Source organism: Stenella coeruleoalba, assembly GCF_951394435.1.
Source record: "Stenella coeruleoalba genome assembly, chromosome: 8".
Lineage (NCBI taxonomy): Eukaryota > Metazoa > Chordata > Mammalia > Artiodactyla > Delphinidae > Stenella > Stenella coeruleoalba.
In genome coordinates, this window is record NC_137154.1 from 3,385,370 (window position 1) to 3,411,604 (window position 26,235).

The 26,235-nt window shown below is 46.6% G+C and overlaps 1 protein-coding gene across 3 annotated transcripts in view; it reads right to left on the bottom strand.

Moving 5' to 3' along the window:
- PPFIA1 (PTPRF interacting protein alpha 1) overlaps positions 1 to 25,954 on the bottom strand; it is an 87,974-nt gene extending 62,020 nt beyond the window's left edge. For all 3 annotated transcript variants that reach the window (XM_079928370.1, XM_079928369.1, XM_079928368.1), the window contains exons 1-2: positions 25,740 to 25,954; positions 24,223 to 24,486 (exon numbers count right to left, since the gene is read on the bottom strand). In XM_079928370.1, the coding sequence (XP_079784496.1) occupies positions 24,223 to 24,486 (264 nt within the window). In that variant the 5' untranslated portion in view covers positions 25,740 to 25,954. The remainder of the gene's footprint in view (positions 1 to 24,222; positions 24,487 to 25,739) is intronic.
- Positions 25,955 to 26,235: the final 281 nt, after the last annotated feature.

The window sequence follows — 26,235 nt, forward strand, 5'->3', positions numbered from 1 at the left end:
AATGTTTCAAATTTCCCAATAAAGCCAGTTATGTGGTTTTTAGCACTACTCATGCTTACTAGAGTATAAAGCAGTTTTCATCTTCAAATATTTCATTTCATAGATCTATGCGTGTCCCAAGACATTACTGAATCATAAAGAAACTGTCTTCAGAGTATGAGGCCAGAAACTGCCTGTCTGACCTTGACTGTCTAAACCACCATTAGCAACAGCGTAAAGTCCATATTTCCACAGAGATGTTTCTTTTCAGCTGTAACAAACTTTTAAAAAACAGTAACAGCAGCAGCAATGGAAGGGGGCTTAGGACAGAGCTTTTTTAACACAAACCTTCAAAAAATATATATATTTTTGAAACAGTAATAAAGGTATACATAAGAAAAGTCTCCCTTGCAGCCCAGTTTGCTCTTCCACACAATAGGTAATTGAAGTCATGGGTTTCTTGCTTATCTAGAATTGTATATATATATATGCCAATAAATACATCCATTTCCCTTTGCTTTTCTTCGCTTAAGGATATAACCTGAAGATGTTTCCATATCAGTTCATGATGTCCTCTTCCTTTTTTATAGCTGCAATGATTGCACATACCAATGAATTCAAAAGCCCTAATTTATTTTTTATTCACTTGCTGATGGACACCTGTTTGTGTTTCCAATCTTCTGCTATTACAAATAACATGGTAACGAATAATCCTGCGCATATACCATTTTGCATGTGTGCCAAATATATCTGTGGGATAATCTGAGAATTTCTGAGTCAAAGGATGTTGATCATTTTAAAATATACTGTTAAATTATTCCTCACTGGCCAGCAATGTGTGAAAACATGTTTCCTTATAGTCCCACCATCCTGGGTGTTATTAAACCTCGGTGTCAATTTTTCTTTTTTGGATCCATCCTCCTTCCCTCCTGCCTATCACATCAAAGTCTCCAAAACCTTTTCCTATGCTAGACACCGAATGCAAGCCCGGCACCCGGTGTGAGCAAGAGGTAACACGTTCTCTGGAGCATCCTTCGCTCCCCTGACCCTCTCACAGCCGGGGAATTATGCTGACATTTCTCTTACAAAGAAGGCTCAGCTCGTTCGTGAGGTTATTACACGTCCTCATTTTCTCACCTGACAATCTGTAACACAAACGGCACATTTTCCTTATTTCGGTTACTGTTTTTTATTTTTCTTGGATCAAATACAAGTGAGACTGGTCTGTTTTTTACTTATCCTGATGCATCCTGACATCCCTGTCCTTTCCTATAGAATGGCCTCTGATCATCATCTCTTACACCGAAACATCCGTTAGCAGGAACACAAACACCTGACTTGTGTCCTCTAGTGCAGTCATGCCCAAACACGTACATAACAAAATACTTCACTGCAAACTGATTTTTAAACTTCACTTTATATTACAATTGGGGTACCGTGTGTTCAGGTACATTTTAAAATGGATATAATTTTATGATGGCACAGGTTATAATTTAAAATATTGTAAAAAGGAGCTATTGTATTGCTCTAAGGTACACACCTAGAAACAGACCTGCTGGGTCAAAGGGTTACGTAATTTAATTCTCAATGTTTCTAATGTGATAAACTACAGTGTACTAAAGAAATATTAGTTTCACTGCTTTTGGCATCTCTTTGTATATTTTATAATTTACAGGGTTTTGATGTCCTGACAAAAAGAAGATCACAACAACTATAACTAAGTCCACTGATGAGGAAGACTGCTTGCACAGGTTCAGCCTGCATGGTCACCTTCAGAGTCCTGGGCAAGGTGAGGACTGCACTACTACTTTTTAAACATAAAACATTATTTGCAAAAAAAAAATTTTTTAAGCATTTATTTTGTTCAAATATCACCACAATTTCTCCACTTATAATCTTTGCCTTTTCTTTTTTTTTTTTTTTGCGGTACACGGGTCTCTCACCGTTATGGCCTCTCCCGTTGCGGAGCACAGGCTCCGGACACGCAGGCTCAGTGGCCATGGCTCACGGGCCCAGCCGCTCCGCGGCATGTGGGATCCTCCCGGACTGGGGCACGAACCCGTGTCCCCTGCATCGGCAGGCGGACTCTCAACCACTGCGCCACCAGGGAAGCCCAGAATCTTTGCCTTTCCTAACCTCCCCATGGCAATAAAGGGCAAATTAAAATATTATGCTATTATATAACAGTAAAAATAATTGCAAACCTATGATTATATACCTGAATATCCAAATTATTTATTTAAATATTACATATATAGCATGCATGCCCAAATATAAGGCAATTTCAAGTAAAATTCAATCCCCCTGGTTTCCCATTAAGACAACTGCCAGAAGTTTTCCGGCCACTTTAACAGACGCTTTCAGGAATGCAGATTAAACAGCCGGCTGACTCAGGCTCAGTCCTACACAATTAGGAAAATAAACAGACAGAACTACTTATTCCAGCTGCATGCTAAGTTACTACACCTAATATGCTTGTTCTATCTGCAGTCACATCACATGGACCCAGAACACTTCTGAGAGGTCCTTTAACCATGTTTTCTTCTCTTTGCTGGGACAACAGTGGTTCACCTGCTGGTGAGCCATTTGGGAATCATCGACGCCAACCACCATGTGGGCATCCCCGAGCACCTACGTTAAGAAAACAACATGGCGCGCTCCAGCGGCAGGACACCAGGTGGATCACTGCCCCGTCACTCCCACGGCCGAGCTCCAGATCCCGCTGCAGCCTCCTGGCAACGGTGGCGCCATCAGAACATGGCACAGAGAAATGTCTGGGAGTGGTGGGAGGCTGCCATCAGGCTTTGAGGCGCGCTGAACTTGAGAAGGAAGCCAATGCCATCCTGGGGGAAGGACAGCACACCTGAGGAGCATCCCCACTCCTCTGGTGAGACGACATCATGCTGCTCTCCCCGGCTCCGCTCGGGAACTGCCGTACAGTTTACAGCTTAGCAAGTCTCCTGAAAAACCTTATGGTGGTGTGCTCCTGGTTTTTCTGATTTAGTCACAATTTTAGAATATTTCAGGCTTGTCATTAGCTCCTAGTAGCACCTCTATTTTGCAAAAAAAAAAAACCAAAAACCCAAAAAGCCACAATCAACTCTTTTACATGTGATTAAGCACTCTGTGAAATTACTTCATGACCTTTATTAACTTAGAACACCCTAGATGTGTTAAATTAGGTGTAGGAGCTTTCGGACCCCACCTTCCAGGGCCCTCATAGTATCAGCAAACACAACTGCACAGAAGGGGTTATAAGACAGAACCTCCTCTGTTGCCCTGTGAGACTGCACTGTCGACAGGAAGAGAATTTTCCACCAAATTCCCAGCAGGTACTATTGAAGAGCAGCTCTCTGACACGCAACAGGGTCAGCTAACACTGCACCTGACTCTGCTCTAAAGCTACAATGTGACTCTGAAAGAACTCAAAAAACAGTTATGGGGAATCATGGCCGCCTTTTAACAGACACGGGGGACCGCGACTGAAAGCTCAAGGCTCAGCGCACAGAAGACCAAGGACAACCGAGCGGGCTGCTTTCCTGATACACCAGACGGAAGACAGGTATCTCGGAGTCAATCAAAGGTCTCGGTATAAAACCATAACTGAAAGTACTTTATTAGGGGTTTCCTCTTGCGGCTCCACTCTGCCTAGTCAATAGAAATACAAGTTTAAGAATGAGTAGTCTCAGAGTATCTACGGCTACGTTTATAGCATTTCCTGAAATTCTGCTGACGAGCCAAAGAAACACAAATGCTGCAGTGTTTCAGGCCACAGAGCAAAGGCTGAAAGTAATAAGTACAAATGAACTTGAAAAAGGCTTCTGATTCTCTGTCATGCAGCTTTCATAACAAGAATGACATTGCCTACTAGAAGACCACAAAGCTGATTGGTGGAAATGATACAGATAAAGGGTTGATTGTCGACAAAATGTCTCGGCTGCCTGCAGATCCGCCCCTCCGCCTGTCCAGAGTCTGCCCGTCCATCACCATCCTCCCCCAGAAGCTGTCAGACAACCAGCTCTGCTCCTGGTCACCACTTCCCCGGGGCCACACTCTCAAGGCCTTTGTCAACCGTTCTCTTCCCACCCCCGTGCGAAGGACCATCCCCACACTGTGTCAGGGCCGCACCCCCATCACCTCCCTCCTTCCCCACCTGCTGACCTGCCGGCCCAGCCCCACACCCTCCCGCAGGCTGAACACAGGGTCGCGCGGGCTGGGCTTGACCATCCATCTCCCGCTTAGGCTCCCCCAGGCCTCCGCCACCGCTTCACTGCGCGGACCCCAGTCTACTCGGGGGAAAGACGTGCCCCCTCACTACTGAAACCCCAGCCCCCCAAAGGGTCTAGCAACACACCAGTGATCAGGCAATAGCTTTGTACGGAAACAAATCAGTAACATACTACCTCTGACAGCAAATATTACTACTCTGTAACCTTCTTAACCTTTTGTGGGTCTGTGTATTCATGTCTTGCAAACCAGTCTGACAAGAGCCCCCTGTTACAACAGTTTTACCCTCTAATTTAACAAGAAGACACCTGAGAATGAAACAAAGGCCAGCTACAAAACCATAACTGAAGGTACTTTATTAGGGTTCCTCTGTGGCTCCAGTAAGCTTAGTAGGGTAGGAACACAGGCCTAAGGATGAGTAGCCCTGGAAAACACCAGCTGGACAACACCAGCCATTTCTGAGGTGCTATTCTAAGCACACGCAGATGTAAATATTGATGGCAATAGCGCTATTTTTGTTTGCTGCTTTATGGTTTTCAAAGTATTTTCACATATGTTATCACATTTTATTCTCAACCACCCAGTAAGGTGCTCATAATGACCTCATTTTACAAATTATAATACAGGCCCAGGCAGGTTAGTGAAGTGCAAAGGTCACTCAGTTAATAAGTGGCTTGGGACTGAGAACTCAATACAGACAATATGTTATCTTCAGGGGAAGATAACACAGTAAGTATCAACACCAAGGCCACATGTTAGTAAGCAGAGGATTGAAGACTTGAAACAGGTGGGGAGGGGGGTGGAGAGAAGGAAAGACTGGGTGGACAAGAAAAATATCACTCAGCAGTTAGTGAAAAGGAAGGGACTGTTACAGTCAACCAATAACTTCACCACCATCACCACGTGGAAAGAAAGAGGGCAGCTACATATCCCCCAGGCTATCTTTCTGTGATTTCTTTTGCCCCCCTCAAGGATGGCCTTGATATATACCCAAGCCTACTACTTCATCTGTGTTTTTCTTCAAGCTGATGACATTTTTAAAAGCTGAAGAAAAGTAAAAGGAATAAAAAGTAACACCGGCCCCAGGCATCAGACTCCATCTTCTCCTAGAGATGGGACAGACGCTGAATCCCAGTAGGAACTAGAGGTGTGAGAACAGACCTCACAGGGTTGACCTCGGCCTTGAGACACAGGTGGGGTTTTGAAAAAAGGGAGCGGGAAAGGGACTCCACAAGCAGGGAATTGTGTAGGCCAGGGTGTGAGGGAAGGGGAGCAAAAAGACTGGTGTGGCTAGAACGAAGGGGTATTTACAGAGGGAAACGGTGTGGGAAGGTTGAAGAAAGCCAGATCGTGGAGTTGCGAGTGCCAAACAAAGAGCTTGGGCTTTGCCTCTGCTACCAGGGACGGGCGCTGCAGAGACCTGCACACAGCAGAGGTTCAGGTTAGCCTGGGGGCTGTAAGAAGCGTGCTGGCGGGACTGGAAAGGGGAGAGGGTGCATCACAGAGGCTCGAGGCATGGAGGGGCCAAGCAGCGATACCAGAATACAGGAGAAAATAAAAACAACATTAGGAAAGAAAAACCGAAGCAGCGCTGAGTGGTCCTGGAGGGTGAGAAGGGAAGGAAAGGCGAGGCACGGAAAGCTGGGAGGGGAGGTGGGAGGGGAGGCTGAGCAAGGAGGACGCGTGGCACAACCCGGGATATGAGACGCAGCAGGAGAGCCCGGGTCACATCTAAAGGATGTGACAAAGCTTGGGGCTGGGGCGTGAAAGGTGCATCACACACTTGGGGATGAAGACACAGCCGTGGCAGTCACCTTCAAAAGGGGGATGCCGAGCCCACAGAAGTGAACGAATCTGCACGACTACAGAAAAGGGGCAGAAGAAGGCTAGGATTTTAATGTATTTCCTAGTCACGAGCACATGACTAGGATAAAATGAAAATAATTATCCAACTATCTTTGGGTAGCAAGTGCTTCCTTTCCCTCAATTCTTTCCACAGAGGTTTTCCAAACATGGAAAGAAAAGAACCTAACACCTGCCAGTGAGCACAGGAAATACACAAAGACGAGAACACGAGCTCCCTCTACATTACTGACAATTTTTAAAGTTACTTTAAACTAGGATTATGTGTGTCAGATTGTTTTTCTGTAGTATTACTATAAAACTTCCAGTGAGAGAATCTTAAGATGAAGTTAACTGAAGCAACACCAGTAGCGTTTCAGAGCACATGAAACACGCATTCCAAGTCAACACCAAAGACCTTCATTTCTTCGTTGAGTGCAGTGAAAGCGTCTGAGCAGCAGGGTGGGTGCCAGCCTGGAGGTCACTTACTAAACGGGCTATAGCCTGAGCACCTGCAGGCACACCAGAGAACATCTCACTTCCTGGCAGCACCGGCCCTTTTAATAACAGTCATTAATAGTGAAAACACTATTTCAGCGGGGAAACAAAGAGGAAAGCACCGGACACTCAAGGGTTTGTACAAAGCGCGCAGAACCTATCAGCAGGAATGTGCTTTCGAGCAATCTCTTAATTCATCGTTAAACTTTTTTGGGACCAAGTATTTCTCTGGTTTGCATAAGAAAACAACCTTGGAATGTACATTCTTTCCAACTTAAACCCTTTGTTCTAACCACCCACCACTCGCCCCCCATGGACCTTTCTACGCTCAGGTCATGTTCAGGCACCCTGCTACGCAAGCCAAAAGGGCAGCGCTTCTAGCCTGTGGAACTTTCTCCTTGAAATGGAGCACAGATAACCAGGGGCAGGAATAAAACAGCAAAAGTCTCTGTGATGCCACAGGAGGCCGCCGGGAGGGGCACCCGACTCCAATCCCTATTTACTGTGTTCTTTTCTCTCTCCAGCAGGTCAGGGCGGAGGAGAGATGGACGTGGCGACTGGCCCTGAAAATCCCGGCCGGGCAGTCTTCGCTGTGCGCCACCTAAGCAAACGCCACGCTGCTTTCTGACACTGTCAACGCGCATGGTCATACTGTCGCCACGTGGCATCTATTTTAGCCACGCAGCCTCGGAGCCCCCTTCCCACGGCTGGGAAGTGGTCTGTCCTTGAGGAACGGCTTGTGACCCAGAGGAGGAGGCAGAAGCACCAGCCCCCTGCTCTCCTGGCCTCTCCCACATCCGGGGACAGTGCAGAACAGCCCCAGGCCCACCAATCACAGGCCTGGAGCCCAGACTCCGAACGGGAAGCAACAAGCGGTGCCCAGAGGTGGTCATGCATCCGCGGCTCCGGGCGATGGTGTGGGCAGTGCAGGTGCAGTTTCCGGACAAGCAGCTTCACCAGAGCCTCGCACAGCAGGACAGGGCTCGTGGCCTCCGGGCCCGGCGCCCCCACCTTCCCCGAGACGCTGGGAGCTGCTCAGAGTGTGCACAGCCATTTATTTTTCTGCATGGATCACCCAGTCTGCAACTAAGCCCCCCAACTTAGCATGCTTGTTTTCCTCGGCGCGCAACTTCACGCATTTTCCTCAGTGAGAAGCATGAATGAGCGTGAGAAACGCCACTGCCTTTCTGACGTCACCCCACCCCGCGGGCACGCTGGATGGGGGCAGAGACTGTTACTCTGTGCATCTTACAGCTGACATTGTTTGAACTTCTTTTTTTTCACTTGCCTCCTTTTTTCCCCTAGTAACTTTGGGAACCCAGAAGGAAGGGGCCCCTCATCATCGCCGCACTCCCTGACGCTGCTCTGCAGAACACGGGCTAACGCCCCCCACTCTGCTCGGAGCCCAGGCACTCTTGGGAGGGCTTCTTGGACACGCTCAGGGTGGCGTCACCGCAGCCTGTGAAGCAGGTCTCAGCGCAGGCGGCAAAGTGAGGGCCCAGCCCCAGAGCCCATGCGGAGGACTTTAAAGATTCTGGGCATTAGGTGTCAGGAAACCATCGTATTCGCCCCACGAGGCTCCGCAGGGCGGCAGGTGCCGTGGGGACCACTGGAGGGCTCCTGTTCTGGGCGCTGCCCGCCGCCCACAGGCAGAGCCGACGGGGACAGAGACCCTTTGCTGAAGAAGCAAACCCTGGCACTCACAGGACCACCCCCACGGGCATTGGGGGCATCCTGCCGGCCCCATCTCCTCCTGCAGGGAGCAGCCCTGGAGTCAGACTGCCTGGGTGCAAACACTGACCACCACCTGTGATCTATGGGGCTCTGGGGAGCTCCCCAACCTCAATTTCTTCATCTATAAAATGGGGTACATAATAGCATCCTGCTTTCTAGTACTGTTTAAAGTATACTCTATAGGCGACTTCCCTGGTGGCGCAGTGGTTAAGAATCCGCCTGCCAATGCAGGGGACACAGGTTCGAGCCCTGGTCCGGGAAGATCCCACATGCCGCAGAGCAACTAAGCCCATGCGCCACAACTACTGAGCCTGCGCTCTAGAGCCTGCGAGCCACAACTAGGGAGCCCACGTGCCGCAACTACTGAAGCCTGTGCGCCTAGAGCCCGTGCTCTGCAACAAGAAAAGCCACCGCAGTGAGAAGCCCGTGCACTGCGATGAAGAGTAGCCCCTGCTCGCCGCAACTAGAGAAAGTCCACGTGCAGCAACGAAGACCCAACACAGCCAAACATAAATAAAGTATACTCTATAGTATCATTAAAGTATATTCTATAGTATCATTAAAGTATACTCTATAGTATCATTAAAGTATACTCTAGTATCATTAAAGTATACTCTACAGTATCATTATGAGGCCTCAGTGAGACAATCACATAAAGAGGCTTAGAGGCTCTCATACATCACTTACATGTGGAATCTAAAAAAAAATGATACAGGAATCTCTTGGCGGTCCAGTGGTGAGGACTCCGTGCTTCCACTGCAGGGGGCATAGGTTCGATCCCTGGTCGGGGATCTAAGATCCCACAGGCTGCTCGGCGCAGCCCAAAAAAGAAACAAATGAACTTATATGCAAAACAGAAATAGACCCACAGACATAGAAAACAAACTTATGGTTACCAAAGGGCAAGATGGGAGAGGGATAAATTAGGAGTTTGGGATTAACATATACACACTAGTATATATAAAATAGATAACCAACAAGGACCTACAGTATAGCACAGGAAACTATACTCAATATTTTGTAATAATCTACATGGGAAAAGAATCTGAAAAAGAATACATATATATATATACATATATATATGTAAAACTGAATCATTTTGCTGTACATCTGCAACTAACACAACATTGTAAACCAACTATACTTCACTTAAAAAAAAAAAAAAAGGCTTAGAGGCAAAACATGTTGGCTATTACCTCATTTAATCCCCCTAAACATCCATCCACACAGCCCCTGGCCAGTGCCTAACACATGGCCAACACTAAGTATAATACTTGCTAAATAAAAACAAACAGTTACTGTTCCTCACTGACTGATGACAACGCTGAAGGCTCACCTCTGAGGAAACTGACAAAAGTAACCAGGGAAGGAAGGCTGGCCCGGAAGTCCGCCGACTCTGCCTGAACAGGCTGCTTTCCTCGAAAATGCACCCACCTTGACCTGGGGTCCGTGGTGGGGCAGGCGTGGGATGGAATCTACCCAGAGAGACAGGCCCGCGAGTGAGAGATGCGGGGCACACCCGCAGGCCTGCTTTAAGCTCTTCGTTTAAGTCACTGTCGGCTTGAGGAGGGAGCTGCGCTACTGTTTTATAAAATGCCTTCAGACAGCGCAGGGGTGAAACGCCAGCGTGCTGACAGTCCCCCGTCAGCATGTGTCTGCGGTGGAGGGAAAGGAGCTGAGCCACAAAGCAGCAAAGTGCTATACAGAACTTCTTTAACCCTTGGCCTCAACTGGATTTCACACTTGGTCACAAATAAAGTCCTTTAGATTTTAATTGGCATGAAAACAAATACCGCATCAGACTATTCAAATTAATACTCAGACTATTTGAAATACTCTTCCCCTGCCACATCTGTTTCTGTTTTGGGGCACAGAGGATGCCTGACCTTACCTGGCATTCACGTTCTCCCATGAAAGACTGTCAAGGTGGGGAGAAGAGCGGGCCCTAGCTTCTAGCAGCACCTTCCGATTTCAAGAGAGATCAATGGCTCAGAAATATCGACCAGTCTCAAGTAGAGCTGAAACTTTTATACCGACGCGAAATCAATGATTATGTTACTGCTGACAAGGGTTTAAAATTACACAGGCAGAAGGGATAACTAGCCCATTTGCAAAGCAGAAAAACTTGGAAATGCAGGATACGCTTTAAGCTCCCAAATTTATTTTCAGAGCAAAATGAAATTTCCCCCTCAGAATAACATTGAGACTCTGCAAGCCAAGCGTAAGGACTCTCTGGGTGGACCTTCCCTGCCAAGGACCTGCTATCCAAGCCTGCAGAACTGGGCCAAGAGCTCACTTCCAGCTACAGGGAAAACCTACGAAGTGGAAACATTTTGTCACTTCTCTAATTAGCATTAGCAAGCAACAAACCTTCAGCTGGGCTTCATTTCTGAGAGTGAAAGGGAACACTTGCTAACTGCTCAGGATAACAGGCAAAACCCAGGACCATCTCAGGCAAACTAGGAGACATGGTCACCCACCTGTGAGGGTTGGGTGGGACAGAGACAGGAGAAGCAAGATTTCTGAGAATGCCTTTTCCTATAGTTCCGATTTTTGAACCATGTAAATGCTTTATGTATTCGAAAAAAATTAACTCCAAAAGAAGAATGCAAACCCTAAAATTAAGAATAAAAAGAGGGCTTCCCTGGTGGCGCAGTGGTTAAGAATCCGCTTGCCAATGCAGGGGATGCGGGTTCAAGCCCTAGTCCGGGAAGATCCCACATGCCGCAGAGCAACTAAGCCCGTTGCGCCACAACTACTAAGTCCACATGCCACAACTACTGGAGCCCGCGTGCCTAGATCCCGTGCTCCGCAACAAGAGAAGCCACCGCAATGAGAAGCCCGCGCACCACAACGAAGAGTAGCCCCCGCTCCCACAACTAGAGAAAGCCCACACGCAGCAACGAAGACCCAATGCAGCCAAAAATAAATAAATAAAATAAATTTATTAAAAAAAAATAAACAGAAACAAATGAACTGTATATCAAATTTTATTTGTGCAGCTATGTTACTTCACATTGCTTTAAAACCCATTATTCTAACTATATATTATTTAGATACATTTATTTATTCTAAGACCCCAAAGAATTGCAAAGAAATGATAAAACTTCATACAGTAGGATGATTATAGTAATATGGTATTAAAATGTTGAAAATATTTCATGTATATCATAGGATAAAGAAAATAATGCTAACATCATTAGAAAGCAAAACAGTGTAAGACAAGAATTATAAATAGAAAATAAACTAAGGGGAAAGACTTCATTTTAATTTGTTAAGGAAATACCAATATGAAATCCACGGTTTTTAAAAAATGAATATTTTTGTCTAGCTCTGTTCCCTAGGAGGACCTAAAAGATGCTAACCCCTGTGACATGAGCACACCTGGCCTCCAGATACTGATTTCTAAATACTTCCCCACGAAAAGGAACCAGGGCTCCTCAGAGGAATGATTTCAGATCTGAGGCAGGAAAAACACAAAGTGGGCCTGGGACAAATTTTTGTTCCAGAAAACAAGGAAACATTCAAAGCCTAACAGGGCCTTGGCAAAGGCCACAGGAGCCAATCCAAGGGGGACAATATAAGCATCTAAGGAATAATGATAACTGACTATAATACACCGAATAAATACCAATCCAGTGTCCACAGTGACTGAGAGAGAAAGAGAATAAAAAGAGATGCTCTTGAAAGAGGAGCATCAATTAATAAACAAAGGAGGACCGAGAGTCGGAGAAGTCATCACTCAACTTCCAATGAAAGAAGTGATTTGGCAGGAACGCCAAATGGATGCTAAGGTCCTAGGAAGTCCCCTAGTGACCAGGAAGGTCCCTGGGGAGCATGAGGAAGTGCAGAGAGAGAGACGAAGAGGGGTCAGAAACCACCGCCTCAGCCCAGTGAGCCCACCTCCCACCACAAGAACGGGACCACCAGAAATCGTTCCCTCTCAAAGTGAGGGCAAAAATGGGGGAAATGAGGTAAGGCTGGGAGGTAAAGTGGGAGACGTTAAACCCCTGTGGAACGCGAACTACACATCATTTATACTTTAAAATGGTTTCTAACTGGTGTATTGCTCTTATAATTTTCTAACCAGTAAAAAATGTAAATCCTATTTAAAGCTGTTATGGTGAATATCATTATGCGTAAGTTTCCTCCAGATAAGAACCATTTCCTTGGGCTTCCCTGGTGGTGCAGTGGATAAGAGTCTGCCTGCCAATGCAGGGGACACAGGTTTGATCCCTGGCCAGGAAGATCCCACATGCCGCGGAGCAACTAAGGCCGTGCGCCACAACTACTGAGCCTGCGCTCTAGAGCCTGCGAGCCACAACTACCGAAGCCCACTAACCTAGAGCCCGTGCTCCACAACAAGAGAAGCCACTGCAATGAGAAGCCCGTGCACCGCAACAAAGAGTAGCCCCAGCTCGCCGCAGCTAGAGAAAGCTCACGCACAGCAATGAAGACCCAATGCAGACAAAAAATAAATTAATTTAATTTAATTTAAAAGAGAAAAGAGCTAAGCCACTGGCCTAACAGCAGGCAGTTACTTTGTAGACAGAAGTAAAATGCAGACCTGTCTAGCTGCAAAATCCATGCTAAAAAATAAATAAATAAATGGAAGAGTAATCTGGAAAAGAAAGAAGAACAGGAGTTTTTTGAGGCTCTTTCTACACAGGGCCAAACTGGCTCTCCAAGAGAGTTAGCTACCAAAGTACTCAGCAGGAGCTAGCGCCAAGAGCTAGCAAGCAGAAGACAGGGTAAGAAGGGCCTTCCTCTCTGACAGAACAGCATATTTACAAAGAAACTGCAGGAAAACAGAACATCTCCTGTGAGGAATGACCTACAACCCAGTATGGCTGGCGCGGGACAGAGAGGTCGCTGGGGCCAACCCCTCCTTGAATCAACCTGGTGGAAGAAGAGGGTCCAGACCTCGCCAGCGGACCTCAGAGGTGGCGTCCGAGAGACAGGAAAGGTGCCTCCTACAGGGCCTGGAGACTGGGAGGGTGAGACGAGTGGTCTCTTGCTTTCTGACCACTTGACTCGGCAGAAAACTGTACCATCTCAGGAGGAGGGACAGACGTGGGGAAGAGCTGGTTTGGGCCCATGCGGAATTCAAGAGGCCCAAAGTCCACCCAAATGGAGGTGTGCCAGGCGAGGACGTGTGTGTGAGCTCAAGCAGTAGAGCGGGGGGGACAGAGGGTCGTGGAAACGCGAGGAAAGCCGCCGGGCCGAGTCCTCCTGTGCAGACACCCAGCACCGGCCGCTGCTTCTGCTGCGGTTCTGTCCACGCGTCAAACTTGGTCAAACTGAACTACACAGAGTCTTTCATTCTATTTCTCTTTGCACAAATAAAGAGATCTTGGGCCACATGACCCTTCCTACATACTGAGTATTCAGCACCTAGAACAGTGCCTGACACAGAGCAGGCGCTCAGTGAATATCAGTGTATACATCATACACATAAGCAGTACGTACACTTCATTAAAATATTACATATATTGTTCTGTGCTTTGTAAGATGGGTGATGTCAAGGGGTTTAAAACTTTTGCCTAAAGTACTGACTCTACAGCTCAACCCATGTACCCCAATGACTCTCCGCCAGTGCTTTCTTCCCCATCCCTTCTAGCCCCGCCCCACCCATCCTCCACACAGCACCAGCATGGCCTCTTACAACCTTCAACCAGATGGTGTCAATCCTTCCCCACTGAGGCCCAAACTATCACCACTATCACCACTATGACCACTATCCCACTATGACCACTACGAGCACTATCACCCCTGTCCCACGCTCACCACTGTGACCACTCTCAGCGCTATCTGGAGACGAAAGGGCTGCATACAGCTCTGCCTCTGCCACTGTCCCCCAGGAGCCCAGAACCCGGAACCAACTCGGTCACAAGGGGCTCCACGGAGACCGGAGGGCTCTGCTCAACGGTGCAGTGAGTGTGTGCCGAAGAGGGAAGGCGCCCGTGCTCAAGGATACTGTTTCAAAGTAGTACTGAACAGTATTAACTGTTTCAGAAACCAGAAACACTAGAAATACCCATGGTCTTCGGAGAGGGGTTTTGCCACCTGCACCTGCTGAAGAAGCTCACTGGAAGGGCCCCACCTAAAGTCAAGGGCATCCCTAGACTCCAGCCTGGAAGAGGAGTCACTGAGCTACTTAGACCTCACTCTGATTCTGAGGTCAGTCCTCCCTGCCTGACTCACTCACTTCAGCTCAGCAGCACTGATCCAACCTTGGTAGGCGCACTGACCGTGAACCGCCAGTGGAGTGCTGGACCCCGCTGCGAACTCAGCGGTGCTCGAGACAGGCTGGGGATTCTTCCCACCAGAGCCTCTCAACCTCGGCCCTCGGCTGCCAGGTAACTGGTGCCGTGGAGGGGGCATCGCAGACGTTCAGGGGCATCCCTGCCCGAGCCTTGACGGCCGCAGCCCCTCAGACCCCACCAGGTGTCACCCCTTCCTCCGTCCCGCATCGTCTCCCGTCCCCTCTCACCCTCCTGGCCAGGCTGCGCTTCCACCCTCCTTGCGCTCCGATCCCCCAGCACAGGCTACACTGCTCCCCGCTCAGCCCAAACCTCTGCTGTGACAACCAACACTCCTGACACAGGCAGACTAAGTTGTGATTTTAGGACCTTAGTCCTTAGGGTGCTGGGAGTCCTATATCCACCAGTCTCAGGAATTAGCAGACTCTGGGAGAGATGACAGCACAGTTTGGGGTTCTGCCCACAATTCAACCTGAACACATTCTCTTTTCTCGGTTCTATGTATTGGAGTTCTCTGAGACGTCTTTTTAAAATCTCAACTGTTGCTTTCAAAAAGACTGTAAAATCACTACACTCAACTTTAAGAATAAAATCTTCATTTTCAACTTTAAAATGAAATTGAAAGGAAGACTAAAAGCAGTAATTTTTTTAAACACTGAAAAAGAAAACCCACATGTGATCAACTCACAGAACAAAGGTCACATAACCCCTCCCACCTCCTTATCCTCCTCCTCTGCCACCACCAGCCCGTCATCACCGCCAGGCTGGCACAGGGCAAGGGGAAGAGGGGAGACCAGTGCGGGGCTGGGACAATGGCCGCGAGAGGAGCCAGAGTGCAGGTCCTCTGTCTCCAGGGCGAGTGGGCCGCTTGCTCCATCCTCTTTCCAAGTTCAAGTGGCCGACCATGGGCAAACTGGGGATTCTGACTAGAAACGGAATAGTGGGGGCTAAGCAAGGACCAGTGGTCCTTGTTCTCCTGCATCAAATAGAGATGATCAAATATATTTACTATTACGTGTTGCTTCAGATGGAGAGAACACACCAGTTATTCCCCCACTTCCAGTTATGTACGTGAGCAGTTTGTAGGTCAGCCCGCCAAGAACTAGAAAAGCTAAATAAAATACATGTTTAAAGTCTGTCTGAAGGCATCAAAGAGGTACTGAGGCAGCCAAAACTGGAGGGTACAAGACTCCAAAGAAAAGGGAAACCCAGTGAGGGAGCGGGAGACTGAGAGGGGCGCTCCCTCCCTCGGGGCATCTGCCCATGCTGACTCTGGGAAGAAAACGCAGTGAAAAGGCAAGCAGAGGGTACTAGCTGACAGAGCTCTGGACAGTTCCATAAGGCTGGGAAGACAAACATTCTAGTACAGGCCTGACAAGTCAGCCAGGACTTTAGGGACTAAGCTCCCCGAGAAAAGGGGGACACAGAAAATGAGCCCAACACTCCGCACAAACTGGCTGAGCAGCGGAGCTGCAGTAGAACCTCACGGTGCTCAGGACCTGCCAAGGAGGGGCCCTGAGAAGCTTCCAGATGGAGACCCTGCAGGGCTCCACCCTCGGGGGGGCGGGAAGGTGGGTGAAGGCAGCTGAGCCTGAGGCTGACAAGGACTCCCAGCCTCCAGCCACTGAGCCCCCGACTGAGCCAAGAGCTGTGACCCTACCCTGGGTCTGCGTCACAGGAGACTCTGAAGGAGGACAGCATCACCCAGAACCGCTACAGTTTTTCACACATAATGTCCAACACTCAACTAAAAAGACAAAAACGGGCGTAACAACAAATAGGACCAGGAGAAAAAAAGAACAGAAATAGAAACAGATCCGGAGGGGACCCATACACTAGAGCTATCAGACGCAAACTTCAACTGTTCAAAAATATACTTGACACAAGGAAAATTTTCCAAAATTCAAAATGGATTCTAGAACTTGAAAGTAACAGTGATTGAATTTAAGAACTCAATCTATGGGCTTAACATCAAATCGGACACAGCTGAAGAGAGGATCAATGAACTGAAGGATGGATTAGTTTTAAAAAGAAAATAGAAGTTAGAGGAAAAAAAGTCTATCCAAGGAGCCCAAAAGACACCGCAGGACACTGTTAAAAAGATCTAGTGTACATATAAATGGGGCTCCTCACAGTGGAGGAGAGACAGGAAGGGGAATGAGAAACACCTATAAAGATAATGGTCAACGTTGGTTAAAGAATCAAGCCATTGACTCAACAAAGAAAACCACACATTGGTTTTCAGCAGTTCTTCTGGTGTCTGAGGCAAAAAGAAAATGTTCGAGTGCCCAGAGGAAAAACGGCACTGCCTTTAATGGTGCAACAACACTGAGAGCTGACTTTTCCAGAAAAAGGAAGTCAGAAGATAAGGGATTGGCATCTATAAAATGCTGAAAAACAAATAACCACCAACCTGGAATTCTATACCCAACAAAAACATGCTTCAAAAGTGAAGGCAAGGGCTTCCCTGGTGGTGCAGCGGTTGAGAGTCCGCCGGCCGATGCAGGGGCGCGGGTTCGTGCCCCGGTCCGGGAAGATCCCACATGCCGCGGAGCGGCTGGGCCCGTGAGCCATGGCCGCTGAGCCTGCGCGTCCGGAGCCTGTGCTCCGCAACGGGAGAGGCCACAACAGTGAGAGGCCCGCGTACGGCAAAAAAAACAAACAAACAAAAAAAAGTGAAGGCAAAATAGGGGTTTCCCTGGTGGCGCAGTGGTTAAGAATCCGCCTGCCAATGCAGGGGACACGGGTTCGAGCCCTGGTCCGGGAAGATCCCACATGCCGTGGAGCAACTAAGCCCATGCGCCACAACTACTGAGTCTGTGAGCCACAACTACTGAAGCCCTCACGCCTAGGGCCCGTGCTCCACAACAGGAGAAGCCACCGCAATGAGGAGCCTGTGCACCACGGGGAAGAGTAGCCCCCGCTCGCTGCAACTAGAGAAAGCCTGCGTGCAGCAACAAAGACCCAATACAACCAAAAATAAAAATAAATAAATTATTTTTTAAAAGTGAAGGCAAAATAAAGCCGTTTCAGGCAAATGAAAATGAGACAACTCATCACCCACAGACATGAACTAAAAAAATATTGAAGTAGTTCTTCGAGAAAAAGAAGTCTCTGACAGAAATATGAAAAAACAAGTGAAAAGCAACCTATGAGAATAAATCACAATATTAACTGTACAAAACAATGATGATAATGCCAAAAATATATCTAAAATTTTAAAGTATCATAGCAGTGACACAGGAGGTGGGAGGGCGTTCAGGGCAGTTTGAGTATCAAAGCAAACAGCAGTGTCGGGGGGCAGTAAAGGCAGGCGCGAACCCAGGCTGAACTGTAAAACACGCCCTGTGTCTGCGACTGTATATCCGACAACCGACACAGGAACACAGAGTTAAAAACACTTCATACTTCTCAAAGAAGGTAAGAGAGAAAGGACACAGAATAGGTGGGACAAACAGAACACAAATAGTAACACTGTACCTATAAACTGAAAGACTGCAATTACATTTAAATAGAGCAAATACTCTAATTAAAAGATAAGAACTAAAAAAAAAAAAAGATAAGAACTATCAAACTGATTAAAATAAAAACTACACACTATTCACAGAGGTACATGTTAAGATATAAAATCACAATCAGGCGAAAGGAAAAGATACCCAGGCAAACACGGACAGGAAACTGATGTGCAGATATCACTGTCAAATAGTGTCTGAAGTAAGAAGCGTTACTAGAGATAAAAAGGAAAATTTCATAATGATACAAGTTCAATCTAGCGAGGAGAATTCTAAATTCGAATGTACCTAATAACATAATCTCAAAATATCAACACGTAAAAACGGAGAGAAGTAGAAAAGGAGAAACAGCCAAATTCATCACCACAGTGGGAGCCTTTAATGCATCTCTCAGTGGAAGGGGGCTGTCCAGTACGCAGTCACGTGCAGCTATGAGGCAGTGACGCTGGAAGCGTGGCCGCTCCACACTGAGATGTGCTGCAAGCGGGACACGCACAGCGGATTTTAAAGACTTAGTACGAAAAAAAGAGCGTAAAATATTTCATTCGTTTTCTTATGTTGACTACACACTGAAATGATAATATTTTGGATATCTGTGCTAAATAAAATATATTAAAAGTAATTTCACCTATTTCTACTTTATTTAACGTGGCTACCAGAATCTGAATTACATGATTAACAAACCTGATCTAACCGATACACACAGAATACTGCGTTCCCGCGGATACGCATTGCTTTCAAGTGCCCAAGGAACACTTAACAAAATGAATGTGTATTGGGCCATTAGGAAAGCTCAACTCATTTCAAAGGATTGAAATAATGCAGGGTATCTTTAGGGATTGCAGTAGATAGACAGTTTATGCCCCCTCAAAATTCATCCCCCCCAAGGCGATGGTATTAGGAGGCACGGACTCTGCGAGGGATTAGGTCCTAAGTGCAATGAGCTCCCTTGCCCCCGTCCGCCCGGGGAGGACAGTGAGAAGAAGCTGGACATCTAGGGACCAGGAAACAGGACTCACCAAACATGGAATCTGCCGGCACCTTGATCTTGGGACTTCCCAGCCTCCAGTACTATGAGAAATAAATTTCTATTGTTTATAAGTCAGCTACTCTATGGTATTTTATAACAACAGCCCGAAAAGACTAAGATAGGGATCTTCATGGAATTAAGCTAGAAATCAACAAAAAGATAAGGAGAAAAGCCTCCCCAAACACTGGGAAGTTAAACGACACACTTCTTCAAAATTTTTTTAAATAATAATTTTTAAAAACACAATGAAAATTAGAAAATACTTTTACATAAAAGATAAATGAAAGTTTGGCTTATTCAAATTTGTGGGATGCAGCTAATGGTGTTTAGAGGGTAACTTACAGCCTTAAACACATGTACTGGAAAAGAAAGAAGGCTAAAAATCAATTAAGCATCTATCCCAAGAAACCAGAGAAAAGAATAGCAAACGAAACACAAAGCAAATGGAAGAAAAAGGAGCACAAAATAAGGAAATAGAGAACAAATATGAAATTAAAAAAAAAAATCAATAAAGCCAAAAGTTGGTTCTTTGAAAGGACTGATAAAATTGATAAACCCCTAGAGAGACTGATTAAGAAAAAGAGACAAAGCACAAATTACCAGTATCAAGTATTTTTTAAAGGGGATATTATGAACCCCTTTACACTTACTAATTGGAAAGTTTGGGTGGCCTGAATAAATTCCTAGCAGGGGAAAATGCTTTACCTAAACAGACACAAGACATATAAAATCAGAAAAATTCTATTTCCATGAAAATAATTAAATCTGAAATTAAAAGCCATCCCTTAATGAAAATCCTACACCAGCTGGTTTTGCCAATCAATTCTTCCAAAAATCTAAGAAAGAAAACACCAATCTCACAGGAACTCTTCTGGGGGTAAAAAAGGAACACTTTCCACCTTGTTTTATGAGACGAGCATAACCTTGATACCAAAACCCAACAAGGACAAGAAGTATAAGAAAGTAAAATTACAGACCTTGAATACAGATGCAATAATCCTAAACAAAATTAACAAATAAAATCTAACCAAAGGAGAATACATCAAGATCAGGTTGGGATTATTCTAGAATCACAAAATTTTTTAAAAAGTTAAATCACCACATAAAAGAAAAATCACTTGGTTGTTTTAAAATTTGCAGAAAATATACTTAAGAAAATTTAATGTAATAATTTTAATTCATGATTTTAAAAAACTCTTAGCAAAGAGGAAATTTTTCATATTTTCATAAAAATATCTACAAAAAAGCCACAGTAGGGCTTCCCTGGTGGCGCAGTGGTTAAGAATCCACCTGCCAATGCAGGGGACATGGGTTCGAGCCCTGGTCTGGGAAGATCCCACGTGCCGCGGAGCAACTAAGCCCATGAACCACAACTACTGAGCCTGTGCTCTAGAGCCCGCAGCCACAACTACTGAGCCCACGTGCCACAACTAATGAAGCCCGTGTGCCTGGAGCCTGTGCTCCACAACAAGAGAAGCCACTGCAGTGAGGAGCCCGCAGTGAAGAGTAGACCCTGCTCACCACAGCTAGAGAAAGCCCACACGCAACAACGAAGACCCAAAGTAGCCAAAGAAATAAGTAAAATAAATAAATTGTTTTTAAAAATTAAAGAAAAGTTACAGTAAATATCATATGTAATGGTGAAATAGTGAAAGCTTTTCCTCTGATACTGGGAATGAGACAAGGATATTTATTCTCATTACTTCTGTTCACCACTGTATTGGAGATCCTAGCCAGTACAATAAGGCAAGAAAAAGAAAAAGGGTTACAGCAACTGGAAAGAAAAAAAAAGAAACTTATCTGCAGACATAACAGTGTATACATAGAAAATACAAGAATTATTACTAGAAATAAATGGATTTAGCAAGTGAATACAGAAAAATTAATTCTATCTCTACATACTAGTAATTTATAATGGCATCAAAAATATGAGATATCTAATTAAACATGCATAAGACATACAGAAAACTGTAAAATTTTAAGACAAATTAAAGAAGATCTAAATAAATGGAGGACTATATATACTGTGTTCATGGATTCTAAGAACAATATTAAAAAGACGTCATTTCTCCCCGCACTGGTCTACAAATTAAATTCAACCTCAATTAAAATCCCGGCACATTTTCTGGGGAAAGACAGCCTAGTGGATTCTAAAATTTATCTGAAAACGCAAAGGGTCAAGGTTAGCCAAGGCAATACTGAATCATGACTCAGGTGTAGGATTTAAATTACCAGATATGAAGACTGACTAAATCTACAGTAATTTAGATAGCGTTGCATTTGTGCAAAAGAGACAAAAAGATCAATGGAGCAGAGGGGAGTCCAGAAACAGACCCATACACTTACGGTCACTTGATTTACAACAGAGATGACACTGCAGCACACTGGGGAAAGGATGCTTTTTTTAATAAATTACAACCGGATAGCCATACACTTAAAGGAAAAAAAAAAAAAAAAATGAAGCCTGGCCCCTATCTCACACAATAAACAAAAATCAGTTTCAGATGGATTACAGATCTAAATGTAAAAGATAAAACAATAAAGCTTTTACAGGATAACATCTTCATGCAACTTCGTGATGATATCTTTCAATGAACACAAAGCTCATTAAATATTACTGAAAAGACTGATCACCTGGGGTACATTAAAATAAAAAATTATGCTTTTTAAAAGACACCACTGAGAAAGTGAAAAGGCAAACACCCCCCCAAAAAAACCTGCCATACATATATGTACTCAGAATATATAAAAAGAACTCCTTCAAATCAGTAAGAAACAAAACAGACAACCCAATCAAAAAATGGGCAAAAGACAATTATTTCACCAAAGAACGTAAGCAAATGGCCAACGAACGCCAGGGATGTTTACTGGCCATCAGGGAGCAAGTCCCCACCCCACTGAGTTCCTACCACTCAACACCACCAGACAGCTACAACCAAAGAACTGCCGATACCGAGGGTCAGAACAACCAACGGCTCACACACTGCGGGAGGTAGGACAACGGTCACGACCACCACCTTGGATAGAGCCTCCTAAGGCTGAACATACTCCATCACCTGGCAGTGCTACTCCTTTGAACACACCCAACAGAAACACATACATATCTGTACCAAAAAGCAAGAACATTCAGGGCAGCATTTGTAAAAACTAGAAACAACCCAGATACCCATGAACAACAGAAAGAATAAATTATGGTACATTCCTACACTGGGTTATTAAATAGCAGATGAGAACGAACAAAGCTACACGGATAGAGCTCGCAAAGATAATGCTGAATGAAAGAATCAAGAAATAAAATATACACGTTACTTTATTCCATTTACACAAAGTCAAGAACATGCCAAGTTAATCAACGGCAGAAAGTCGAGACCACAGTTAGCTCTGGGAGACAATTACTGGGAGTGGGTGGGAGGGGGCTTCTGGGAAGCCTGGTAATGTTCTATTTCTTGGTCTGGGCAGTGGTTACAAGAGTGTGTTTGCTTAATGAAAAATTCACTGCGATGTACACTTATGCTTTGTGAATTTTTCTGACGTATGTTCTGTTACAGTTAAGTTTTTCTTAAGTACACTATTACTTGCCTACATAACCTGGCAGGAGTTTATTCACACGCCTACCTGGTCACACAATTAGCCACCAAACAGAAGACAAATGCCAAGAAAGGGAAGGATCCAAAAAATGTTTACTTAATGGTTCCTGTGTTTCTAAAACGCTGGACTCAGGTGCTCAGGTGGTGAGGTGAGCTGGTGACGTCATCACATTCTCCACTCAACAAGGCATTTCCAGGCTACAACACGGAGCAGCAGCTAGCAACAAATCACTGAGCGACTGTCCCATTGGCTGGTGTGACAACCTCCACTGCATGAGACTGGACTTTACAAAACTCCTGTCCCTTACTTGTCACAAATCCCTTGTGCTCATCCTTTCAAAAAACTACACTTCAGTGTATGTACCTCAAATTATAAGAAGACAAATACAGCTACGAAAGAAACAAAACAAAACAAAAAACCCCAAAGTACTGAAAAGATTTACAAATACTACAATAAAATCCCAGTAAAACATAATTTGGCCAACCCTTCTAAGCTTGTGGTAATAAAATCTGACCCAAACAAACCTGGTAATTTACAAGATTCAAATGAGAAAAAACTTAATGATTCTCAAATTGACAAAGACAGAACATCACAGCACTGACATCAGATTATTGTTGCTAAAAAGGAAATCCAAATGTTGAGCTTACCCATCTTTCAGGAGAGTTGACTAAAGCCCAGAAATGCATTAAGGCTAGCAATTATTCATTTACTAATTTACCACTGCAGACCCATCCTGAGAGAATAAATGCATGCTTATTCATGTCCACCTGAAAGCACCATAAAGGCACCTATATGAATAGGTAAAATGGCACCTACACCTCGTAAACACCCAAGGAACACACACATCTCCCACTGTGCTCTGTGCCACCCAGTGCACACTCTTCTAGCTGACACCCTCTCCCTGCTCCTGTCATTAGATCCTCACTCGGCTCCACAAGAAAAGGCCTTGAAACACTGCTCCAAACACAATATCCTTAGATGAAAAACTTCAGTGTGGCTGTAAGCTTTATAATTCTCATCTGCCACAGAGAGAGAGCTCCAAAGGAATCCATCTTCCGTCTTCTATCCCCTCAAACAAACCTGATTTACAAAACACCGGTGTTCTGAGAAAGGTGGCTGTAAAAATATTTCTCCTGTGAAATCAATCCTATTTGTCCAGTAAATTTCATTAGGAAATTGGAAATACATAACACAACCCATGGAAATACACATTTAGGCAAGGAATAGCTTAAGACAGCGAAACGGAAGGCACCACAGAGCTTGGCTGCTTCATAGCCCTTTTTCAAAAACCCTGGAGCGCTCTTCCAAATCTAGGCAGTTCCTTCTGCCGCTCTAAAGGGGAACAAGGGCAATAAGGTGTTTTTACAGAACTTTATGGTACACTGGAGTTTGTTCTCACTAAGAAGTTTAATCCTCAGGAATTTTATCCATATGGGACTTACAAATAACAGAACCACCATTTCACGAGTGATTACGCAAAATACACATCGAAAAATTTCAACATCGTAAAAAAGCGTTTAGAAAAAACTCAGGTGAAAATCACCCATACCTGTGGAAGCGCGGTATTGAGCTGCCTCTGCAAGGAATCTCTTTCGTGACCAACCTCGTGTAACTTCCCCTGGGTTAAGGCCAGCGTTTCTTGGGTCTCTCTCAGAGTGTCAAGGAGACGGTCCCTCTCTTCCAGCATGGAGACCATCAACTGTTCAAAGTGTGAATCTGCATCTGGCTGTGAAGGGGAGCTGGACCCATGGCTCCCACTTCCTCCTGGGGGGCCTTCTGCTTCACTGATGGTCGGCATCACCTCGCACATCATCTTGAAATGAAAGACCCAGACCACAGTCATCAAGTGCAAAATAAAGGCTTCCCCAAAGCTGCAACTTTATAGCTATCTGTAGCTGATAAGTGAAAGGCTGACAGCCTCATTATTCCCAGATCTGACTGCTCTGCTCTGTACAGAAAAAAACTGGGAAAACGTACACATGCATATACAAAGTGCCCAGAACACACAAGATGAAGACATTTAATACTGACAGTAATCCAGTGAAGGGGTAAAGACCAAAGAAGACAACCCTCACATAAAGAACAAACCCTGTGGCATTCTCTCTGCAAAGCTGTACTTTCTAGTTGTTGAAAACAAGTGTGCTTCTGTAACCTTTTTTTTTTTCCTTTCTATTTCCCGGTGGGGGAGAGAAAGTCAAAACACGTGCCATCCAATCATTTTTCAGGAAAAGCACAGAAGGAGCATACAGCCAGTAAAACTGACAAGTACAAAATCCATCAGGCATCTTAGAGGAATGTGTGCAGTCAGCTCCTAGGAAGGACTGACGGCTCCCTGAATTCTTGGGCTGGATTTGGTGAGCGATAAACGGAACTGGACTCGTTAAGGGCGCGAGAGGTGTTTTTCAACGGCTACAATGGTTGGTCAGTCAACCTAACTTACGTAAATTAACAGACCCCCCGCCCCCCAAAAATTCCACAATGGAAATATAGCAGGTCGAGACAGACGTGCACGGCTAGGAAGGAAGGAAAAGTGAAAGGTGAGATTACGAGAGGCTACTAAGTGTCTCAAATATAATGACGGGGCGAGGGGCAGGGGGCCGGTTCCCGAGGCTGCCGCCGGTGCTCCGGGCTCGGCGGACCCCCGGGACGGAGATGCCCAGGACCGCATACCACGCACCTGACAGTGACAACGACTCTACCCCGCTCGCACCCGCACCCGGTGCTGCAGCAGCCCGGACGCCAGGGTGGCGAGAACGATTCACCACGGGAACCCAGCCTGGCTCGGGACTTCCCGCGGCTACAGGTCCTCGCCCCCGCGCCCAGCGCTGGGGTCCCCGGGGGCGCGGGTCACCTGGCGCTGGGGTCGGGGAGGGGGGGCGCACGGCCCCGAGAGCCCGTTCGCCGGGGGTCCCGCGGGCAGCGCCCCCTGCCCCAGCGACCCCGGGCCCCGCTGCACACCCTTCCCCCGGGGCTGACACTCACCAGCCGCGCGGCCCCCGCGGGGAGGGCGCCGGCGCCCGGGGCCCCGCTCCGCCCCAACCCTGTTTCAGTCCCCCTATCCCTTACCTTGCTCGCCGGCGGGAGCGGGCGAGGAGGCTCCGCGGCGGCTCGCGGGCGGCTGCTCGCTCCAGGCGAGCTCGGGGCCCGACGAAGGCAGCCCGCGCCCGCCGCCCGCCCCGCGCCCGCCGCCCCGGGCCCGCCGCCCCCAGTCACTAAGGCCGGCCTGCGGCCGGACACTGGCAGAGCACAGGAGGAGCGGGCCCGGCTGCGCGTCGCCGGCGTCAACGTGCCCGACGTCGGGCGCGTCGGCGCAGCGTCAGCGCCGAGCGCCGCCGGCACGCCCCGCCCCGTCCCCCGGGGGAGGAACTCAGGGGGCGGCCGAGTGTGCAAGCACCGCCTCCTCAGGGGGGCGGGCTCGCCTCTCGGACGCCGATTGGCTGGATACAGTAGAAGCCCCGCCCTCGGCCCCGCCCAGGTGGGTGAGCCTCGGTCGAGTCGCCGCTCCTGATTTCCGGCACCGGGCTCCGGGTTTTGGTTCTCTTTCCGAGCAGCGTCTTCCAAC